Source organism: Dasypus novemcinctus, chromosome 1, assembly GCF_030445035.2.
Source record: "Dasypus novemcinctus isolate mDasNov1 chromosome 1, mDasNov1.1.hap2, whole genome shotgun sequence".
Lineage (NCBI taxonomy): Eukaryota > Metazoa > Chordata > Mammalia > Cingulata > Dasypodidae > Dasypus > Dasypus novemcinctus.
Window position 1 is genome coordinate 204,166,593 of NC_080673.1, and position 17,250 is coordinate 204,183,842.

Genomic DNA, 17,250 nt, shown 5'->3' on the forward strand with positions numbered 1-17,250 from the left:
GCTTTGATTGCTGCAAGCCAACAAATCTTGTATTTTGTTTAAAGGACATGTGTACCTGAATTGTGTAATAAATTTGGCTTAATGGCAAGGGGTAGCTCTGGATATGCCCACCCATGCATTTCCTGTAATTCTCCACATCCTTCTGCTGAGGGCCTGGGTTCTAAGGAGGCAGGCAGATCTAGCTTCCAATTCTGGCTCCAACATTCAGGAAATCTCTCTGAACCCCTGTTTTCTCATTTAAAAATATAAAGATATGGATACCTACCCAGAGTTCTCCTAAAAAGATTAAATGAATGAACACATCAAGTGTATGGCATATCGTATGTGTTCAAGAAAACTTAGGAGCCTCCATTTCCCTTGACAGTAATGACCAAATGAAGGTGGGAAAACTAAAGGTGCCGTAATTCACCTTGCAAGTGGCTTACTATGGAGAATAAAAACAAAACAAAAGCGAACAAAAAGCAAACTCACAAAAACCATGTATCAAGTGATTCCAAACTAATTTTGGGGCAATTCAAATGTACAAGATGGCACGTTATCTCACGGGTTTTACCTAAGTTGATCCTCATGCTAATAAAAAGACAGATAAACACATAGCTAGACACATGTTTGCTTAGCAAGAGAACACACAGCCTCCAAGAGTTTGATGCAGGTATTCCTAAAAGAACCAGAGACCGAGGGCCTGGCCATACCCAGGATGCCCTCGACTGGTCGGAGCCCCTCTGACTTACTGAATCAGAATCTCCGGGGATGAGGTTTAAGGATCTGCCTTTAAATATTGAAAACAAAAAAGAAAAAATCTTCCAACAGGATTTTTTATGAAACCAATGCATGGGAAACGCTGCTACCAGCCCTGATTACCTGAAATTCTAGGATCTTCCCTGGTAGTCATCATTTTTTTTAAATCGAAAAGCAGAGGGAAAAGAAAAAACTAAAAATGTGTCCATTTTCCATTATTAGAATATTCTTACATACAGTGCTTAGCGGTTTAGGCAAAGCATAAAAGATTCTTAGGCTGAAAATGCATGAAAACACAAAATTAGAATAGATGCACTGAATTGTTACTGTTTGCCACAAATATGGGTGTGGGATGGACCACATTTCAATATTGAAGATATTGCTCATTCAGGGATTGTCGCAAATCATTATCATCATCTCGGGATTTTAGGGAGTGCACTTTTACACTCCTGAGGAAAGATAATGCAGCGATCTCAATTACCTATTTAAAGATCAAAAGGCCATTACTGATGCCAAAGGATGGCGTCAACCACTCCTCGTTTATAGATAATGGGAACTCACTACGGAAACCTGGAGCTCTAGAATGCTCTGAAGAGTCTCACTGCCCCTCTCCCTTTCTTGAAATCTTTGCCTTTAGCTAACATAATTCACAAAATTCACTGCTGTTTTTTTTCCTCTAAAGATGGAAAGAGAGGCAGATGACAGGAAAGCAGCACAGTGCCTGCATAAACTCTAAACTAGTTGGGAATATTTCATCAGCTCCTTGGGAAGCGAACGTTGATTGCATCTCCAAATTATATTCTAGTTGAGGGGAGAAGAAAAGCTTTACTCCTGATGAGCGTCGTCGAGCACAGTCTGGCGAATCTATCACTGCAAACACGTCCAGGAGGACCCTGCTTAAGGAGCATGTGGTGTGGGAGGGATAAAACGGACGCCGTACCTGGGAGCCGAGCCCGAGCGAGCCCCTCCCCACCGCGGAGGTGTTAGTGACAGACTGAGCGGAGGGGGCGGGGCACGAGGCGGGGTGTTTGTAATGGTTAGAAGACAGTTTGTCAGGAGACGCTCTAGAAGCCTTCCTGTCAGCAGGTGAGTAGCGTGCAAAGATTTTCGGAGACGGCAAGTTATCGTACAGGCCCGCGTTATCGTAAAGCACTTCTTCTCCCAGATTTCTGCTACGGGAAGCAGGAAGGCTGTCTTCGGGTTCCCACTGTAACACACATAGCTTTGTTATTAGTGACATGGCCACGGACTTGAGCATATCAAGAGGTTGTTGGGAAGCAGGTGTGGCTCAAGTGATTGAGCTCCTGCCTACCACATGGGTGGCCCGGGTTCGGTTCCCAGTGCCTCCTAAAGAAGACGAGAAGACGGTGAGCTGATGTGATGGGCTGGTGTCGCGAGCTGATGCAACAAGATGATGTGACAAGAGACACACGGAGGAAAACATAATGAGACACATAACAAAGCAGAGGACAGAGACAGTTCAAGTGATTAGGTGTCTCCCTCCCACATGGGAGGTCCCAGGCCTGGCTCCCGGTGCTTCCTAAAAACAGAAGACCCACACCCAACAGACAGATGCAGCAAATGCAAACAGCAATGGGGTGGGGAGAAAGAAATCCGAAAAATAAATATTAAAAAAAAGTGTTGTTAGCACCCCCAAAACACTTTGGTAACCCCCCAGTTGTTATCAGTTACAGCACACGTGTAAGCATGTGGGTTGATTCTAAGGGTTTTTCTCCTTTCGGGGTCTTAAGGAAAGGTTTCTCTTCCCCTTAAATCATTCCCAGTGTTGTTGGCTTATGGAGTTTTTTGTTTTGTTTTTTAAAGCAGAAGAAAAGCCCTGATTTGACATTCCCCTCTTGGGAGAAGTCGCTACATCCAGGAGGTGGGCGCACAGTAGGCCTGCAGGGCCTGGGCGCCGGCTCCGCCGAGGACATGTCGGCAGCCTGGGCAAGCGCTTTGCTTTACTCTGCGCGACTGTGTTCTGGATATTATTTTAAGTGCAAATATTGACTCGCTGAATTCTCAACAGCGATCTGACGTAGCAGGAGGACACCGAGGCCGAGAGGTGACGGCCGGGCAGGGACGGCCCTGGACACTTGGCAGCCTGCCCTCGCGCCTCGGGCTCCTCCTGGGCGACGCCGGGGTGGGGTGAGACCCCCCGAGACCCCCCAAGTCCAGCCGCGGCTGAGCCGATGATTTCAGACCCACGGGTCTGAAGGGACTGGCAACGCCCTCCTGTGGTCCAAACCTGGTCACATCTGGCGAAAGCGCCATCACCAAATCCCAGGCTATTGAAAGAAAGAAACCAAATCCTCATAGCAAACAGGGTGCTTCAAAAACCTCACTCATGGGACGGTATTAGTGTAGGGGAACGCCTTTTGACAAAGGACTAAAATAGCTACAAGCCATTTCATGGGACAAAGCTATTGTAAAATATGGACATTAAAGTATAAATTACAGGTAAACACTACCAACCACAGACAGATCCTTTTAAGGTTTAAAGGTCTTTACAAATTGCCTTGCAGTTTTAAAAAAAGGAAATATTAATTCATATGTTTTGCTCATTTTGCCCTATTTTTATACCCTTCTGGCAGAGTTCCTTTCTGCCAGACTGTAATTACAGCCTTTTGTATAAAAATAGAAAAGATTTAAAACTCCATAGCCGGAGTGTTTTTATTCCTTTGCAATCACTTTGATGCGTCTATTTTGGTGATGCAGGGGACCCGTCTACAATCTAAAAATAATGGTGCATGCAGATAAACTTGGGCATGACCGTTTCCTAATGACAGCCTAGCATCGACTGCCCAGAGTTATTAAAGCGGTCTAGACTAGGCTATCATTTTCCAAAAATACCCAAGGATTAGGTCACATGAAAGTCTTGGATAAACATCTACAGAAACCCCATAGAAGTTTCTAGACTGAAAGCGTGTTTGTGAACGTACATGTACCCATGCACACGTAGAAGATCCTTTCAGAGACTCGCTTTCCTCTCGGGTTAGGCTGCCGGGGGACGCTGACCGGCAAGAACCGCACAAGCGCAAAAATGAGGCTAGGGCATCAGGTGCGGGGTCACCGGGCCACTGCAAAGTAGGAACTTCGTAAAACCCAGAAGCAAAGCTCCCCAAGAGGGCTCAGCACAAAGGAAACTAGTTTAAGGATGGCCGGAGAGGAGCAGCCCTTCAAAAGCCAAACACTGGGCACAGGTCATTCCACGTCTTAAAAAGCTTTTTATCGCCAGCCCAGCAATGTTTACAAATGCAATCCCAGAAGTGAAGGCCCTTCTTCCTTCTGAAGCAGATGAAGCTGTGAATGACCGAAAGAAAGGGAGCTCTGGGGAGAACCTGCACTGGTATAATAAAAATGTGGGAACTTAAAAATAAATGGGACAGATGGCACGAGAGCAGCGTTGTGTGTCATTTCGGGGCTTCTCTAACCCAGCTGGCTCACCCCTATGTTCTCGTGGTCAGTGGGCGATACCTTTGAGAAGAAGGTAGATGAGTGGGGCTTTAGGTGGGAAGTCTAGAGATGGGTTTTTCCACAGGTTCTATGGTCATGGCAGATGGAGTTCACTGCCATGTCAGTTGGCCCGTCTTTGGAGTTGGTGTTTCTGTGTGATGGAGCTGGACTCATATGTGATCTCTTCACAAGCCTTTCCTGTTACTTTACCAGAATTGTAGTTGGTGCTGGGGTTTAAGATATACCCAGGGGATCTGAATCTCTGGACTGACCATACAATAGCCAGGCCCTGAGCCTTAACAGACTTCAGCTCCTACACTCTGGTTTATTGGACTTACCCCACTCAGCTAACATGGAGGTGAAGAAGGTCAACCACCACACCAGGGAGCCAAGAGTGCCTACAACTGAAAGCAGGAGAATTGCATCCAGCATCCATGTGGAATCTAAGCCCCCTCTTGATATAGATGTAGAATGGACACAACCAATCTAAGGTCCACAGGATGGAGGAATAGAGTATGTATTAGAGTGGACTTACTGATATTCTATTCATGAACTATTGTGATTAGTAATTGAAGAAAATGTGGCATCGGTGTGGAAAAAGTGGCCATGGTGGCTGCTGGGTGTGGGGAATGGGAGGAAGAGATGAGATATGGAGGCGTTTTTGGGACTTGGAGTTGTCCTGGGTGGTGCTGCAGGGACAGTTACTGGACATTGTGTGTCCTCCCATGGCCCACTGGATGGAACATGGGGGAGTGTGGCCTACAGTGTGGACCACTGACCGTGAGGTGCAGCGGTGCTCAGAGATGTATTCACCAAGTGCAATGGATGTGTCAGGATGATGGAGGAGATTGTCGCTATGGGGGGAGTAGTGGGGTGAGGGGGGAGGGGGGGTATATTGGGACCTCATATTTTTTAAATGTAATATTAAAAAAATGAATTAAAAATAAATAAATATTTTTAAAAAATAGAGATGGGTTTGTGTGTCCTTCAAAAAATAAAAGCAACACCAAAGGCTAAGATCGCAGGCTGAGGAAAGCGGGGTGCTCTCACAGAGAGGATGGGCTGCGCCCCCAAGCAGGGACCAGAATGCTCCGTCAGGAGAAGAGGAGCGAGCGGGGACAGCCAGGTGCACAGGCCCCGCAGTGAAAACGCTGTGGCGGCCGGAGCGAAGGGCAGGGGGCGGATTCAGATCCCAGGCTGCGTCTTACCCTCCCCTCTCGGTCCCCACCAGAGAGCCTGAATGCTCGGACACACCCAGGAATAAGGCCATGGGGCTGAAGACAGAAGTGGGGGGTCCCCGGAGAACCCAGGGCGGGGCAGTGTACCAACCGCCCTCCGCGCAGCAGCCCCAGGGCGGTGTGACGGGCGGTAGGGGGAGGGCCCGGGGCCACGCCGCCCTCTGCCACACTCTACCCACCAGCTGGCACCTCTGCCCTGGACCGACTGACCTTTCTGCCGTTTGCCCTGCAGCTGTCTCCTGGTACCTGCCTTGGGCAAATCTGGATTTTATGATGATGCAGCAACTGGGTGCTGATGGGTGACATGTATCAAAATATAGGACAGACAAGCAAAAGAGTAAAAAAAAGTCTAAAATACCTCCAAAAGTTGAACAACCAATAATAAACCTACTCTATGCTTACCTTTGAAAAATATCTTAACATAGATGCCAATTTTAAATCCATCCAGTACCAGGAAGCGAAGGGCGTCATGGTGCTCCACGCCCCTTCCAGCACCCCGCTCCTCTCTGAGTGCCTAGAACCAGCCCCCGTGCCTGGGCAGAGAAGGGGCTCAAGAAACAACAGCTCATGAAGAGCGTGGAGGCAGAAAACCACTGCTTACTGATGAGGTCTGCTAATTACCCCCAAAACTCCCATGACTGAGCACGAATCAAAAACTCCAAGGCCAGACAGACCCTGAGGCAGGTTTTACTACACGAAGCTGTTGCTACACGTCTCCAATATTTATATACGGGTGTACAAACAGCCCTGGGCCAGGAGCGGCCCAAGTCTGCCAGGAGGAAGACGACTGGCGTTTAAAGGCATTGAAACTCCGGGGCACGCCGCCTCTGAAACAGCGCCGGCTCAGCCGCTGACCACCCCGGGAAACAACGCAGCACTTCCTCCACGCCGGGGCGCGTGTTCGCTTATACCGGGTTGTGCTTTGATTTATCCAAGTTACAGTCTCTGGCGTGCTCATCCTTCGCCAGTATTTTAAGTGCTGACATGCTAAATTAAGGATGCCGCCTTTAAGTGACAGCCTGTCTGCTGGGGTCAAGTTATCTGCCTGGTCAAAGCCCACTGGGTGGACTGGGGGAGAGTGTAAACTACAATGTAGACCACTGTCCATGGGGTGCAGCAGTGCTCCAAGATGTATTCACCAAATGCAATGACTGTGCCACGATGATGGAAGAGGTTGCTGATGTGGGCGGAGTGGGGTGAGGGGGGTGGGGGCATATGGGGACCTCTTGTATTTTTTGAACATAACATTTTAAAAAAAACAGGCAGATGAGGATGAAGACTGTGTCAAGAGGAGAAGAGAAGAGATGGGGTTAAAACTGCAGGTACTAAAACACAAGGTGCTCACCCAGCCTGGCATCGGGCAAATCCGGCCCTCCAGCCTGCGCCCAGGGCCCACTCACCGAGCCGTTGATGCAGGGGACGTCGTCGTAGTGCAGCGCCGTCCCGCTGGGATGGGCATAGCCGTTGGCGGCGTTTCCCAGGTACGGGTTGGCAGACATCACGCGCCTGTTCATGAAACTGCAAGAGAGGAAACTGGCTAAAATCGTGTCCATGTTTCCCTCCAGTCAACAGGTCTTAAGTGAGTTCAGGCGTTTTGCTGGGCGTGATAGTAGAGGCCACAGGGTGTGGAAAAGCAGTATTAGACAAGACCGAGACGGAAACGGGGGATAAAGCGGACGGCTTGGGACAGACTGCTCACCCCTAAAACCGGGATGTCAGCCAGTCTGCAGAGCTGCGGCTAGGCCGACGACAACGCGGGGCGCGCCGCGCGGGCCTGCGGTGACAGGCATTTGATACCTAATACCTGCCTTGTCACCATCAGTCTGGAACTGGGCTTGGCTGCCACCCACCAACTGTCTGTTAAATAAAGTTTTATTGGAACACAGCCAAGACCAGGGGCCACGTCTTGTCTGTGGCTGTTTTCGCCCCCCACTGGTGGGGCTGAGTGGTGGTAACAGAGACCAGGTGGCCTTCAGAGCCAAAGTGTTTATTTTCTGGCCCTTTGCAGGAATAGTCTGTGGACCCATGATCTATAAATTCTTTAGAAGATTTAGAATTAGGGAAAACTACAGCAGCCTGGAATTTAAAAAATTAAACTTTTTATTTCTGTGGTAACTAGACAAATAAAAAAGAGAAGCAATGAAAAGCAGTGAAAGGGTAGAGTGAAAACTGCCTCTGACGAGAAGCCTTGCAACCAAGCTAAACTGTCTTTTCTGACTCAGAAGAGTGCGAGAAAATGGTGTCTAAGGATTAGTTGCAGCATGAGATTAGTTGGCTTCCCTCAGTTGGCAACCATTAGATTAGCGGGTTTCAGTGCTGCTTGGCAGAAGGGTTTTCAAAGAACGCACATACTACCCTCTGCTGGAAAGCACAGCCCTGCGCTGCTCGTTCTACTTTGACAAATTTACTTTGCACTTTAGAAAATGACTCTGCTTGCTGATTTCTGATAAAAATTAAGGTGATTAAAAAATTTTAATGTAAGCCTTCTACGCTTAAAATACATGAAAGTATACATAGGAAAAGAAGACACATAGGAAAATGTAAGGGAAGACACACCAAATTTTAAAATTTTAAGAGCTACGCAATTCGATTTTTTGACTGGGGCTTTTCCTTTACATCTTTCGGGTTTTCTAGTTGAACTGCCCTGTTCAAGGCTGTTTTTGCGTATGGCGCCATGTTGGCTGTTGATTGGAGAGAGGTGGGGAAGGGATGGGCACACGTGGCGCTTTGTTACACTTGTTTCTTTACACGTTGACGGCAAGCGCCCTGCTGGCCAGGCCATCTCGTCCTTGGCCGGGCACCGACAGCCTCCGGCGCTGTGCCTGGCCAGCCCCCACTGGTGCAGAAGGCGCAGGAAGGAGCGGGACAATGCGGGCCAGAGAAGAGCACGCTCGTCTCCTCGACTGGAGCAGACCTGAGCCGAGCAGATGCGCTGTGGCTTCCCAGAGAGGGGAGTGGGAGAGACGCAGAGGGCCCTGCGCCCCGAGAGTAGAGCAAGTCTCCCAGGCCCTGAGGAGGACGTGGGAGTAAGACGGAGACCAGATACAGTGTCTCTGTCTGCTGACTCACGATCTCTCCACAATACGACGCTTAGCCAAATACAGAAGTGGACACGACTAAGAGACCCCATGTTGCTTGTTAAGTGAAAAACACAAGAAAATTAAAGGACGTGCATTTTAAAAGACTCTCCCAAGGAGTCACACGAGAGGGCGCCTCCAGGCGACAGCTCCCCTGCCAGGGTTCCAACTCCCCCTCTACCGGCCCCCCACTTTGTATCATTATTATTGTTATTATTATTACTATAATTTTCCGATCAGTCTACAACTAAAAACGACTTGAAAAGAGTTCAGGAGGAAATTTTAAAACGTTTCCCTTGTGGTATTTAAAAATACATTTAAAAGTAGGCTCTCAGATTATGTTTCAACTCTTTACCATTGTTATTATTTTTAAATACGCCACTTTCCCTGGTGGGATCTACATTATTATTTTCTCCTTTGTTGTCTTCTTTCCAAAATACACCATTGCCCTTTCTCCCTCCGACAGGTACAGTGCACCCATGCTACCCCTAACACGTTGGAAAGATTTTTAATGGCCGCCGATTAAAAATAAAGGTGAAAAGTTAATTTAATCTCAGAACATAAATCACAGCACCAATTCTGCACATGGCTTCCTTGTGAAATCTCTCCTCTCTTAGGTTTTGCAGAATGTTCAGGTAGAGAACTGAAAAATGAAAGCAAACTTCCTTGCTCACTGACACCTCCTATAAAGCTTTCAATGAGGCAACAAAGATTCTTGCAGCTGTAAATTCAGAACATGCATATTTTAGTCAGTGTTTTTTCAATACCAGGATTTATATTCCTTTCTCTAAAATGTGACCTTCCCACATTTGGTTTAGATTAATCTTCCACTCACTCTAAAGTAAAAGCTAAGTTGTGGTGGAAGAGAAAAATTCTTATTCAGGGTTTCCTTCAAATGTGGTTATCAGTCACAATTTAATTATAATTTAAGTTACACATGGACTTTCTGGAAATCTGATAACTTCTAAATAAATACAGTTAAACAACCATAAACACTTCTTCTATGTCACTCTAGTCATGCTAATTTTGCAAAACTGGATTTAAGGACATTTTATTTCTTTAAAAAGCTTTTTTTTTTTTTTTAAGATGTATTCATTTCTCCCCTCCTACCCTCTGTTGTCTGCTCTCTGTGTCCATGCGCTGTGTGTTCTTCTGTGTCTGCTGTATTCTCATTGGGTGGCTTTGGGAACCAGTCCTGGGACCTTCTGGAGTGGGAGAGGGGCTGTCATTCTCTTGTGCCACCTCAGACCCCTGCTCTGCTGCATCTCTTATTATCTCTCCTCTGTCATCTTGCAGCACCAGCTCTCCACGTGGAGCAGCACTCAGTGTCAGCCAACTCACCACATAGGCCAGCTTGCCTTCGCCAGGAGGCCCTGGGCACTGAACCACATTTCTTCGCCTCAGAATATGCCACCATTCAAGATACAGAGGAAGACAGCTTGAACCACCAGGAACACAACGGGCTGGAAAACTTGATGGTGGCATTGATACTAAAAGACAAATAACTGTGGACACCTGAACTTATCTGTTTCCTCTCCAGAAGTTTCCATCGCTGTAGATGCACTGGCAGGCTGGCCAACAACCATTGGCAAATTTATCGCCATTTGCCAATTATATAACCCAGCAACAATCTGTTTCGGTCCATCTCTCCTCAGCCCCAAAGGCAGGCTCCGCAGATGAGGGAAACCAAGGCAGAAGCCAAGGGCAGAAGTGCTAGAGCCAGAGGAAGTTTCAGTGCACGTGGCCTAACCACTCTCTCCTACACAAGGAAACAGAGGCACTGAGAGGTTAAAAATGACTTGACCCAAATTTTCCAACTAATAATGTCTGCAGTCAGGACTGGGAGCAGGATTCCCTGACCCTCAGCCAGAGCTCCGCAGACCAGGGATCAGCAAACCAACACCAACCACGGTACAGCAAGGGGCTCGGGGCTGGCCGTGGCTGTTTTTGCGCTAAAGGCAGAGCTGAGCAGGTGCAGCAGAGCTGAAGACAGTGAGACACCATCATTGTGCAACATCAAATACACGGCACTCATCAAGGCCACCCCTGGGCCCACCGGAAATGTCCGCAACTGCTGTGAAGCTGCCGGGTCCCAGGGATGGGCGCAGATTTTCCGAAATTCTAATTTCTGAGTGAAAGCTCAAATTCAACCAATGGTCAATTGTTTTCCTTCGGCTGGCTTGCTTAGCTCATTTTTCAGGACAATGTCCGCCAATACCTAAGTCGGAATTAACTGCAGTCGATTGTTTTTTAAGAAAAAATGAAATAAAAAGCAGCTAGCTCCGTTCACACCTCAAAAGGCCAAGTGCATTTCCTCAAGACAGCCCTGAGACTTCAGTAGGCAGAACGCATCCTTTCCTTGACATCGTCCAGAAGGCTAAGGAGAAGTACTCAGGAGGGCTTCTAAACGCATCTGCTGTCCGGCCCCACGCAGGAGAAGCAGCAACTTGTACTGCTTCCCCAACGGCCTCTTAAGCGAAGCCGGCCTGCTCTTGGGCCATAAGTGGGGGCAAAATGCAGAGCGCAGAGTGGCTATTTGATTCATCGTAATGCTTACCCCATGGCCTTCTGGCCACCGATGCAAATGTCAAATCAGTGAAAAAGGGGTTGTTATGAGTACGTTCTGACATTGTGGACCCCCTAAAAGGGTCAGGGATCCTCCGGGAGCCTGCAGCCCACACTTTGAGGACTGCTGCTAAAAATACCTTTGCCATCGCGACATTAAAGAAACATTCATTGTCCAAGAGAAAGTTAACGCAGCAGCGTTAACCACGTAAGTTCCTGAGTGATGGTTGTGAAGGCTCAGCCCTGGTGACAGCAATACGCAGAAGCACTTCTTCTTCGTGGAACTCGTCCTCTGGTACAGGGACTGGCAAACTATGGCCCAAGGGCCTTGGCCTGACACCGGCTTTTGCCAATAAAGTTTTATTGGAACACAGTCATACTCCCCCACGATGCACTGCCAATGGCTGCTTTCACAGGGCAAGAGCAGAGCCGAGTTGCCGTAACAGGACCGCGTGGTACACAAAGCCAGAAACGCTTACTGGCCCTTTCCAAGCAAAGGTGGCCGGCCCCGCCCTAACAGAAAACAGAGGGTTGAACCGACAGGCTGATTTCAGCAAAGCTCATCTGAGGGAAAGTCTTTTGTTGGTTTTTTCCTGGGCCTAGACAGTTGTACAAAGTTACGCTCAAGCACCAGGACACTAAAGCGAGAAGCCCCGTGCCCTTTTGCACAGCGCTGCACCTTACCAGAAGGTCTGCTTGGCCGTCTGGATGACATTTGCGGACATTTCCACGTCTATGTAGTCGTAGTGCAGGGCCCCTGGGTCTGTCGAGGAGCCTGTCTCAGCCAGGAGAATTCCAATCCATCTGCCCATGTCTTCCGAAGAAGACGCCTATGGAGATGGAGAGGAAAGCACATTTTATGTAACTAAGATAAAGGGTTTTAAAGTTTTCATTTAAATATGTCAACAAAGAGACCACACAGCGGGAAAGGCAATGAAACTCACAGTGCTTGAGACGTACAGATGAGAACGGAGACGCAGGCGCTGCCTGGGGAATGACTGGCACTGCGTTCAGGCCAGGCCTCAGTGTGGAAGTCAGAATGCGTACGCCAAAGGAAATTAAAACCTGAGGTGCGCAAATGCCTTCCAGTAATGCAGGAAATGGGCCGTTTGGGGGAAAGACCAAGGGTGTATGGAAATTAATAGGATTAATTAAGTTCTAGAGAGAGTAAGTTGTTTAGAAAGCTTGTTAGTTTAGCAACAAAATCTGGCCATAAAATGAAGCCCATGCCAACTGCTGCCAGCCTTAGAAAACATAGCTGGGCTCAATGGACCTACCTTTCCAAATTTTTCCATTGGTGGTCCTTGTTGTGGACCCCAAAATTACCCTGAAATGCTAATTTTGTTTCTCTTGGTCCGATGTGATAAAGAAATGAGCTTTTGTTTTCATCACTTTTGTTTGCACATGTTTAACAGTGTCTTGTAACCGCGGGCCTGCTTTGTGCAGGCTAGCTTTTAAGACATTTTTAATGCCCCCGGTGACAGTGTGAAGTTATTTTATGACTCCCCAAAAGGAAAAGATTATGTTCTTGAACTAAGCCATCCCTGTGGGCGTAGGGCCCTTTTGATTGGACGACGTCAGCGAGGCGTGACTCAGGGTGGGGCTCCACCTCCTCACTGGAACTTTAGATACATGGAGACGCAGAGAGAGACACACAGAAAGAAAGACGCTGCCATCTTGAATCCACCATGTCAGAGAAAGGAGAAAGCAGAGAGAAAGAGGTCTCCAGGCCCGCCTGCAGCTGCAGAGAAGCCCTGAGGGGCTGAGGGGGTCCTGGACTCTGGAACCAAGTCAGAGGCACAGAAAGAGGCCCCAGGGGGCTGGGCCCACAGGGCAGCTCCAGGCTGAGGAGACGAGCCCGTCCCACGCCTGCGCGCCACGTGGCAGGACGCCACGGTCGCCACTAGCTGGCTTTGGTGCGAAAGCAACTCCAAGGGTGTCTTTAGTTGGACATTTCATGGCCTCAGAACTGTCTGCTCTCCCCCCAATAAAATTCCCATTATAAAAGTCGACCCATTCTGGTACTTTGAATCGGCAGCCCAATGGCAAACTAAGACAACCCCCAAATTTGATCTGCTTAATTGGCAAGTCTGAAATACTATATCTTTTAGATTTCACTCATTAAATTATAAGCTGGTTTTGCTAAGTGATTTAGAAATAAGGATATGTTATGTTTTAATAGCATCTGAAATGTCTAATTTGATTAATCAGATATGTAAATCATGTCTGACGTTTAGGGAAACTTGACCTACCCAATTTATGAGTTAACGGAAGACCAAAGGAAAAAATGTTTTTATTTTTTCTGGAAATTACTCATTTTGTAAAGAAGGAAAGCTCTTAAGTTGAGCTTAAAGGCTTAAGGAAAACTGGGAAGCAAATTGAAGACCTTGACAAACTGAACCGTGCTCAGGATACAAGCAAGTGTGGACATCCCACTCCACGCCACCAGGACTCTGAAGAGGAAGAGCCAGGAATAAGCAGCCCGTGCACAAAACTGGCTCACGACAATGTCCAAGTAACAAATCACTCCGGGTCAGTAGCAGGTGAGGCTATCAGAGCAAACCCCAACCATGTGCCCCGCAGAGCGTGAGAAGCTACTCGACGCTGGCTAAGTTAAAATGAACAGACCTGAATGCCTGGATCAAGGAAATCCCCAAGTGTGCGCTCCTTTACCTTCCGCAAACATCAAGAACGTGCCTAGAACTCAATCTGCATGTATACATCTTGCATTAGCTAGACCCACGTCTCTTCCATCCAAACTTTTAATAAAGTATTTTAAATACCACCAGCATCTAAGAGGTGATCAACACATCACAGCAGACTTTGCTAACTGCTTTAGTCATTGGCCATTTTAAGAGATTGCCTATGTTTTTTAACAACCTTGAGGTGCTGGGCTGGAATTAGAGGTATGAGTTGTGATGTTGTGGTTCATATCTACCTACAGATATGGAGAACAGGTGCATCCACGTGGACGCACATCTGTATATACACCTGTAGATGTGAACACACAAGCTCATAAACCTAAGTATGACTCAGAAAGATGCATGGTCTGTGCAGGTGTGTGTGCGCAGCTCTACCTACTGACAGCTCCTGCCTGGGTCTGTCTGCTGAAAGGCCCCAAAAAGACACCCCAGTAGTGAGCACAGGCCACCAGGTCCTGGTTCCTAATGGCCACTTCCACTCAGAGGAGCCACTGCCCTTTGGAGCAGTGGGCACCTCGGGGCCTGGGGCAGGGAAAGTTCCAGGTGAACCTGGAAAGTCCCGCTCTCTCAGCAGGCGAGGGAAGGCTCCAAGGACAATGGGGACACAGTGAAGGGTCACAAGGGCCAGCAGGAGGGACTCCCATGGACCCAATCTGGGACAACGTGACCAAGATGATGACACTCACTGATTAAAATAACCTATGAATCCCCACTGATCTATGGAGATATGTAAATGCGTAATTAATTAACTAAGTGGGCAGGGAAACCTCTTTCTCAGAGGTGAATGCCAACGAACAAACAGAGAAGGAATGATGGAATTGGAGAATCACCATCTGGCAACTGTCGCTTAATTGACGGTCTCTGGCAAGAGTCCTTCCTGGGAGCTACAAGTCGGGGCTGAAAACCTGAGCAGAGCAGGGCGTTCACCTGGGGTCAAAGCACCTGCTCACGGGACACTCACTGAAGATGAATGGGAAGAGGAGTGAATTCACAGCCGGGACGCCCCACCAGCAGGCAGACACGACGACACCGGGGGCTCCTGGTGGATGCCCTGGGGAAAACCCTGCCCCTCTTCCCTGCCGAGGAGGGCTGCCCTGACTCAACTCGTGTGGAAACTTGAGACTTATTCAAACTGAGGAACTGCCTGCAAACTACCGGGCCTGTCTGCACTCTTCGTAAGTGTCAGTGTCACCAGTGTCACGAGATACAAAGACAGACGGGCCAGGCTACAGAGACGCAGTGGCTGAGCACAACACACGAGCCTGGATTTTCCTTTCCCTTGAAGGACACTGTTGGGATAACTGGAAAAATCAGACTGGGATCTTTAAATCACGCAAGAATGCATGAAGGCTAACTTCTTGATTTTGGTCATTACACTGTGGTTCTGGTAAGAGAAGCCTTCACGTTAGGAAATACATTCAGAGCGGGGCACTTAGCGCTTAAGAGGCAACCTATCTGCGAAAGGTTATGAAACATGAGAGAGAGAGAGGAAGGGAAAGAAAACGGAAAATGTGAACATCTGGGGAATTCTTTGTTACTCTTGCAATTTTTCTGTAATTGGGTCAGAAATAAAAGTTAAAATAGAATGGTCTTGGAAAAAGCACAGGTATTATATTTCAACTCGGTTGGCTGGGTCACCGCATTTCCTCACTGATAGAGGCAGAACTCGCGGCTGATGCTGGAGATGCGCGCTTTTGTTCATGTGCCGGAAGGACCGGAACAGGCAAGGACTTCCGCAAAGCTGGCTTGCCTCAGTCGTGCAGCTGTGGAAACAGTTGTCCTAACCAGCGATACTGGTTGCACTTCACATTCCTGCCATCGCGCAGGAAACTGCGCCCCCTTATCCCGCACGGCCCAGGAATGAGCATCCTCCTCCCAGCGCTCTGGAAGGCAGGGAAACACCTCCCAGCTTCTTTCAAGGGCGGGAGGCTCGCCCCTACGAGGCGCACAGCGGGAGCTCAACTGGCGACGCATGACGGAACCTCTCCCCGTCCCTGCCCCACCCACCCCTCCCTCCGCCTCTCTGGAGACATCTGGGCACCCGCCCAACTGCTCGCTCCGACCACGGCCTCGACTTCTCGCTCTCGTGTGCCAGCTCGCGGCTCCCTTCCCTGCGCCCGCCCTCAGATCTGCTGCCAAAGCACTCGCGTGAGACTGGCATTGTTTTACATCAAGAGCGCAGTTTTAAAATTAAGCTTTTATACCCCTGCCGCCCACCCTCCCGGCTTCAGCCTCCTTAAAATATGGGCTTGCAAAGCACACTGAGTCAACATCGGCACTCCAGGAAGGAGCTCTCAACACCACCTACCCCGGCACTCGGCTTTCCATACAGTGAAATTACGAGAAGAGGAAACATGACTGAGAGCAGAGTCATCTAACAGACCTTCACACGGGAAGCCAGGGTTCCAGGCTCCCGCCAAGTCCAGGCCTTCTGGTAAACCTGCTGCTGTAAAAGCAGCCACCAGGGGGCAGCAGTCCGTCCTTCTGATCTGTGTGTCAAATCACACACAAACTCTGAGGTTAGCAGCCCACAGAAGGAAAGCTGTACTGGTATTCCTTTTCCTGCCCCGCACACAAGAAAGGACCTCCTGTGGAGAGGGTCTCTGAACCAAACCTCCACCAGTGAAATTCAAGCTCTTCTAGGTGCCTCCTGGGTTGCCCCTTGCCCCACCCTTGATCCCCGGCTCCTTCTCCTCCATCGAGCCACGTCACCGTAGCAATGTAGCACACCCATCAGCCTCTTCCACCAAACTTGGCATATCCTCATTTCTCACGACGACACACCTACATGTTCTCTGGAAATTCTACAATCTGATATTTGTGTACGCACGCATGCATTCGTGTGTGTGTCCCTGGCTTTAATTTAATCTCAACAAAACTAAATGGAAACAAAGCCAAAAGAAAAAAAAAAAAAGATCTGAATTAATAAATGAATGACATAAGATAGATACAACTTCAAATTGAAAATTGACAGTATACGGCTAAGAAATTAGGCTTAATTGCTTTTTCTGCCTTAGTGAAAAAGAAGTTCTAGAAAAAAGCCAAACAAATAATCAAGAGTTCTTAAGACTCAAGGGTCTTCTTTTGGCTTCCATGAAATTTGCTCACTAACTATGGTGTATAAAGCAACCAGTTGGTCCAAATACTCCAACTGCAAGGAAGTCAACTTTCCTTTGGAAAAAACACCCTTTCACCATTTCAAAGGTAGACACACACTAGAAAAGAAAAGTTTTATCAGAAATTTTAAAAAAACTGAATTCTCTTCTGGGCACTTTTGAAAAGCACTCCACTGTATGGAATTGGGTACTTAATTTCTGTGCAGGCATGTATGGAAAGAAAATGAAACAAGAAAGCAACTGAGCAAACAAATCTGACAGGGGCAATATAGCAAAAAGTGGCGCTGTGCCGTTTGAGATAGCAATACCTCTGGACAAAGGAACTGAAGGAAGAGAAAACACAGAGATGAACAAAAAG

The 17,250-nt window shown here is 48.1% G+C and overlaps 1 protein-coding gene across 1 annotated transcript in view; it reads right to left on the reverse strand.

The window, feature by feature from the left end:
* The window catches only part of AFAP1 (actin filament associated protein 1), a 175,953-nt gene that overhangs the window by 19,629 nt on the left and 139,074 nt on the right, over window positions 1–17,250 (reverse strand). Inside the window, 3 exon segments of the mRNA XM_058301303.2 lie at window positions 1,679–1,945; window positions 6,833–6,950; window positions 11,759–11,904. Coding sequence (XP_058157286.1) covers window positions 1,679–1,945; window positions 6,833–6,950; window positions 11,759–11,904 — 531 coding nt within the window.